This window comes from Otolemur garnettii, unplaced genomic scaffold, assembly GCF_000181295.1.
Source record: "Otolemur garnettii isolate 467f Iridium unplaced genomic scaffold, OtoGar3 scaffold00058, whole genome shotgun sequence".
Taxonomy (NCBI): Eukaryota; Metazoa; Chordata; class Mammalia; order Primates; family Galagidae; genus Otolemur; species Otolemur garnettii.
Window position 1 is genome coordinate 1,787,180 of NW_003852453.1, and position 5,908 is coordinate 1,793,087.

The 5,908-nt window shown below is 51.1% G+C and overlaps 1 protein-coding gene across 1 annotated transcript in view; it reads right to left on the reverse strand.

Moving 5' to 3' along the window:
- N4BP1 (NEDD4 binding protein 1) overlaps positions 1-5,902 on the reverse strand; it is a 65,622-nt gene extending 59,720 nt beyond the window's left edge. Inside the window, exon 1 of the mRNA XM_012806873.2 lies at positions 5,698-5,902. Coding sequence (XP_012662327.1) covers positions 5,698-5,895 — 198 coding nt within the window. The 5' untranslated portion in view covers positions 5,896-5,902. The remainder of the gene's footprint in view (positions 1-5,697) is intronic.
- Positions 5,903-5,908: the final 6 nt, after the last annotated feature.

The following is a 5,908-nucleotide window of genomic DNA, read 5'->3' on the forward strand; positions in this document are numbered from 1 at the left end:
CAACTCCTGGGCTTAGGTGATTCTCTTGCCTCAGCCTCCCAAGTAGCTGAGACTACAGGCACCCGCCACAATGCCTGTCTATTTTTTGGTTGCAGTTTGGCCAGGGCTGGGTTTGAACCCACCACCCTCGGTATATGGGGCTGGCGCCCTACTCACTGAGCCACAGGTGCCGCCCCACCTGGCTATTTTTAGAGATGGGGGTCTTATCTGGCTCAGGTGATCCACCCACCTCTGCCTCCCAGAGTGCTAGGATTACAGGCGTGAGCCACCGTGCCCAGCCACTAGCTCTTTTTAAAGACCCTCTATTCTTCTTTCTTTTTCTCACAAATTAAAAACGGACTGGATGACTGCCTTAGATTCTTGGGTGTACCATACGTAACTTCCATGTTTTAAGATGGAGTAGACCTCCGGATGCCTCTCCTTGTACACCCTCCACTGGTGCTCTGGTAGGCCACGCTATGCTTCAACCTGTCTACACACTGCCAAGTAACTTTCAAGGTAATGCCTGAAACAAAACACTAACTGCTGGGCAGCTGTGGTTAGCAAATTCAACATCCAAAGGATTCACGGAGAGAAAATGGGAACAAGCAGACACACCATTTCCTCCATCACTCCTCGTTCCTTTGCTAACCTCCAGGATAGGCTCCTGGCTCAGGGACTGACTTTGGCATCATCCAACTTCCTCCAGGGACCTCAGCACCTCCTGATATTTCACAGTTCCATCTCCTCCCATCTCTTCTCACCTTCCTAAGATGAAGGAATACTTCCACTTTGCCCACTGAAGCACCCCCTAGCCCTCAGAATTCCTTCATATCCAAGACTCCAGAATTCACCAATACTTATATATTCTTGCGTGCACGACCCCAAGCCTAGGATGAGGTAGAGTCTAAGGTCTGGCCCTTCCTTTGTCCGCCCGCTGCATCTCTCCTTTCACCTGCTTCTTTGTCCCAGCACAAGGCCGGCCCATTCACTAATGTTTCCTGGGCCCCATTTGCCTTGCTCAATTTGACTTTAGCCCCCACTACCTCTAGTCCCCGGGTCTGGCAACACTAACCCCTGGGGGTGTTGCCCAGGGTGAGTTTCTGGGTCAAGTTACACTCTAAGTTCAGGCAGCCTAACCTCCCTGACCCTTACTTCACCCCCACAGTCCTTCTGGGTCTTTTCCCCAACACTACTGCACCCCACACACGCCGCCGTCTTTAAGCGTTCCTCCTCCCTCTACCTTACTGAGCCTGTCCTGTATGCAGGCCATTAGGGCCTTCAACTGTCCTCTTCTTCAAGTGAAAACAAATGCGTTTCTCACAATACCTGTTTCCTACTATTTAAAGTAGTGATCCTAAGAAGGCAGTCCAACAGCTGAATTTGGTGCACTGCCAGGTTCTGACCAGTACGCATAGAACAGTGTCTTGTTTTTTAGAATATACACTTTAAGAAGAATACAAAATGCTTAGTAATATAATTCACAGTGTGTATAGTTTTTAAAACATAAATTAGTTGCCAGTTAGAAAAACAAAACACAACAGATTCACATAATGAAATCCAGACTCCTGGCTTTTTTGGATAACGAGATTAGAAATTATTGAGCCCACCACTGTTTAAGTGGCTAATACCTTATGCACAGGCCACCTGCTGGCTCTGGCAGGGCAAAACGCCTTCCTTTACCACAGTTCCTCCTCCTCTCACCCAGCCACTTCCCACAGGCTCCCACTGCGTTCCAAGGAGTCAGTGTGTGGTCCTTTGATGTAAAACAGTGGTTCTCAACCTTCTTAATGCCACGACCCTTTGATACACTTCCTGTGGGTTGCAACCCACAGGTTGAGAACCACTGATCTAAAAGAAGCGTTCTAACTCATCTCACTGCCCAGGCCTGAATCTGAACTTTGTCCCTTTCCACCCCTGCCTAAGCGGAAGGACACCACCATCCTGCTTTGCACCTTGAGTTTTCTCCTTGTGAATGAGACAGGAGCTAGTAGCTCATCAGTACCTTCACTTCCACTCTCAAGTTCAATACTCAAACTCCTTTGCTTCTAGGGTGCTGTTCACCCTGCCCCTCTCTGGGCCCCTGTGGACAATGCCCTCTCCGGTTTTCCTCTCACTCTGAGGCACTGCCTCTTTAGCCCCAGGAGTAATGTCCAATGGCCACAGCAGTTGTTGGAACACTCACACTCTCACTGCAAACTAGCAACAGCACCCACTGATTAGCACAAGCTGCGAGGCGTCAGCACGTTTTTAGAAACTGCAAATCTCTCCTTTTCTTGTACCTCTTCCATGACTCTGCACTGCCTGCCTGCAGGAGGCCCCAAGCATTTTGTGACCTGGCCCCTTTAGGCCTCTGGCAATTTCCTCCCTTCTCTCCCTACACTTACAGAATCTGTGATAAAACTGTATTGTTTCATGTCCCTGTGAGTTTGAACAGGCTTTTTTACCTCTCTGCCAGGAACTCGCTGTCCTCTGGCAAGCACCCACTCATCCTTTCAAACACAGCTGGGCAGAGCGACCCTTCCTCTCCTTATTACAGTATGGCCTTGCACACACTTCCGCTGTGACACTTGTCTCCATGTTGGTCTCCCCTACTGCACTGTGTGCGCCTTGAGCTCAAGGAGCAACAGTTAATGTACTTCTTGGTACACGGGAAGTTTTCCTTAAATGTCCACTATCCGGTAGCCCCACCAACCAGCAAGCCCAACAGTGGTATGAAACACTTTCCAGCCACTTGGACTTAAGACTTACTCCTAAATCTCTACATCCACTCAGCTGCCAAGTCCCTGTGAAAACCTTGCCCCTGTAATCCTCAACTCTAACTTGGAGCAATGTTCCTTCCACTGTTGACTCTTTCAGCCTCCAAATAATCCTACACAGAGTTTCAGGCAAATCCGTTCCCTCTAAAAACCCTCTCTGACTTCCTACTGAAGGTGTGACGTGTATCCTAATGGCCTCAGCCTGGCATCTGGATCCTCAGGCTTCATCTCTCTGGGAACCTTGACACTTTCTACCCAGACACTCTGTATTCTAGCTCTTTGCTGACAACTACGCATCTGGAACGCCAGGTACCTGGGAATCTTCTGGAAAGCCGGGCTACAGTGCTGCATCCTCTAAGAAATTCGCCTTTTGGCTTGGCGCCTGTGGCTCAAGCGGCTAAGGCGCCAGCCACATACACCTAAGGTGGCGGGTTCGAATCCCCAGCCCGGGCCCCCCAAACAACAATGATGGCTGCAACCAAAAAATGGCCAGGCGTTGTGGTGGGCGCCTGTAGTCCCAGCTACTTGGGAGGCTGAGGCAGGAGACTCGCTTAAACCTAGGAGCTGGAGGTTGCTATGAGCCGTGATGCCATAGCACTCTACCCAGGGGGATAGCTTGAGGCTCCGTCTCAAAGAAAAAAGAGAAATTCGCCTTTTAACAGAAGTGGCCACACTTACAGAGAGAGGCCTTTTTTCCCCCTCCCTGGACATTATCACTCTCTACCAGCAGCTCCTCTCACCTCTCTCCACTAAAGGGAGGCCTAAGTAAACCTCCACGTTCTCCTCTACTCTAGCATTTGTAAAAGGCAGTGAAATAACATTTTAAAGCAACAAAACAAAGTAAATCACTTGGTGAGAGAACTGACTTCATCCTATTTTGATCTGAGACTCCCTACCAATTAGTTTAAAATGCTGATGCTGAAAATACAGACGCTGAATCAAGTTTGCCTTCTTGTTCTTCAGTTTTTTAAACCAAGTTAGTGGCTTTCTCCCCAAAAAGCAAAACAAACTCGAAAACAGATTAACAAGAACCAAAAAAGCCCGCATTAGACTCTAACCCGTGAGTCTTCATGGGGGAAAAATAGAAGATTTCTTACAAGTAGGAGGATTGAATCATGAGCAATACACATCACCAAGATAAACAAGCAGGGACACATACTACTAAGATACTGTAAGACACACCTTTCCCAATCAGCTCAGGCTGAGCTGTGCAGCAGGGACAGCCAAAAGAACCAGAGTTGAGTGGGCCTGGCAGGACTTTTTTGCAAAGCAAAGGAAGCACTTTTTGTGCTTGGGGTGAGTCCTGAGTAAAAGGAGAAATGGGAGCAACAGAACACGGCAGAGGCAGTGGGACTACAGGGGAGGTTTGAACTGAGAGCTGCTGAAACTGAACATTGAAAAAATAAGGTGGGGTTGGATTTATAAGCATTTTCTAAGGCAGAGGAGGCGTTTAGGCAGAGAAAGACAGGTGACTGGAGAGGCCCTAGTAGGCCCCAGGGCAGGAGAATGACTTTGTGGGAGGATTCCTTTACAGCAAGGTACATTACGCTAACACTGGGAGGGATGGAGCAACGGGGTAAAGGCAAGAAATCAAGGGACGGACACACCAAGAATAAAGATCTAACTGTAGCAAAGGCAATGGAAAGGAGAGGACTGAACGTAAATAAGAGACTTTCAGAAGAAACGAAGGGCTCAGTCACATCAGACTTTTCAGCCCTGGTGAGTGGAGATATCCAGTAGCTGGGAGGAAAAGCAAAGGGGGAATGGGAAGTTAGACTGGTAGCCTAAAATCCAAACGATTAAAGAAATACAGCACAGGGAAGCAAACTTCACGCAACATCTACGGCGTTTAAAGTTAAGTTGTGCAGTAGAATCTACAACCCAGGGTCCCCACCTCCTCTGAAGATATTAAAAGCAAGCATCCATGATTTGTTGTTGTTCAATCTAAGACCGTCAAGAGACAGAACTACTACTCAGCTTCTTCAAGAGCCCTTTGAAACTTGAGAGGGATGTCCAAGACTCCCCTCACCCTCTGGGAGAAGCAAGGATCGGGAACAAGCCTCTGGCCACGCACTGTACACTGAATCCCACTGCTCTACCTACTGGAAGGCGGTGGGAAAACCTGGAGAAACCCGGTGACCAGGGAGGAGGGGCATACTCTGTTGCTGTTTTCTGGCTCGGGAAGGGCCAGGAGTAGGTGGAGGTGCTGAGGAGGGATAACTCAGAAACGCTGATTTAGTCAGGTGAGTCACCACTCTTGAGTTTCAGTTTCCCCAGCTGGTAATTTAAAGGGGGGGGGGATCTATCTTACTCGATTCCTTAAGGCATGCGTATTCCTTCTAAAACACTCAGCGTAGCGTCCTTTGTGCAGTATTATGTAAATATTGACTGTACAGGACGTGGACACAATAAATAACACTATTTTAAACCTGACTAGTAAACACCTCTCTTTGACATTTGCTGAGCCTTTTACTACCATTACGTTTTTTCCGATTCTCAGGGAGAACTGCGAACACAAGGATCAGGATCCCCGTAGCGAAGGCCTGAAACAGGGGCAGAGAAAAGGCCGAGATAGTGGACAAGGGGGTTATGGGCCCAGACACAGGCCTCGCGCACCTTCCCGGGGCCGGGGAGCAGGTACGCAGGCTGCCCTTGCGGGGCGAGCTCGGCGCCAGACACCGCTCGGCGATTTCTACACGCAGTCCGCGACCACCCTCGCCACAGCCCCCCGGGTAGGGCCTTCCGTCAGCGCCACTTTACAAGTGGGGAAACTGAGGCTCCCGGGACCGAACCGCTAGCCCAAGGTCACATGGCTCGCGAGCCGACCACGCAGGCTCGCCGGCCAAGGCTGCTCGCTCTGTCCCCGCGCGGACGGCGGGGAGGGGCCGCCGGAGACCCCGTCCCAGCGGAGGCCGCGGCGCGGGCCCAGGCGAGCGTGCGGGGCGGCGGCCACACTCACCTTGGCGCTGTGCACCGCCTCCTGCGCCCCGCGGAGCTGCAGCCAGATGCGCGCGGGCAGCGGCTCCTCGGCCCCGAGCGCGCCGAGCACGGCCAGGCTCACGCCGAACAGGCTCTCGATGCGGCCGCGGCTCCGCTCCAGCAGCGCCGCCTTCTCGGCGGGCGCCGTGAACTCGTCCAGCACCGCCCGGGCCGACATGGCGGGCGCGGCC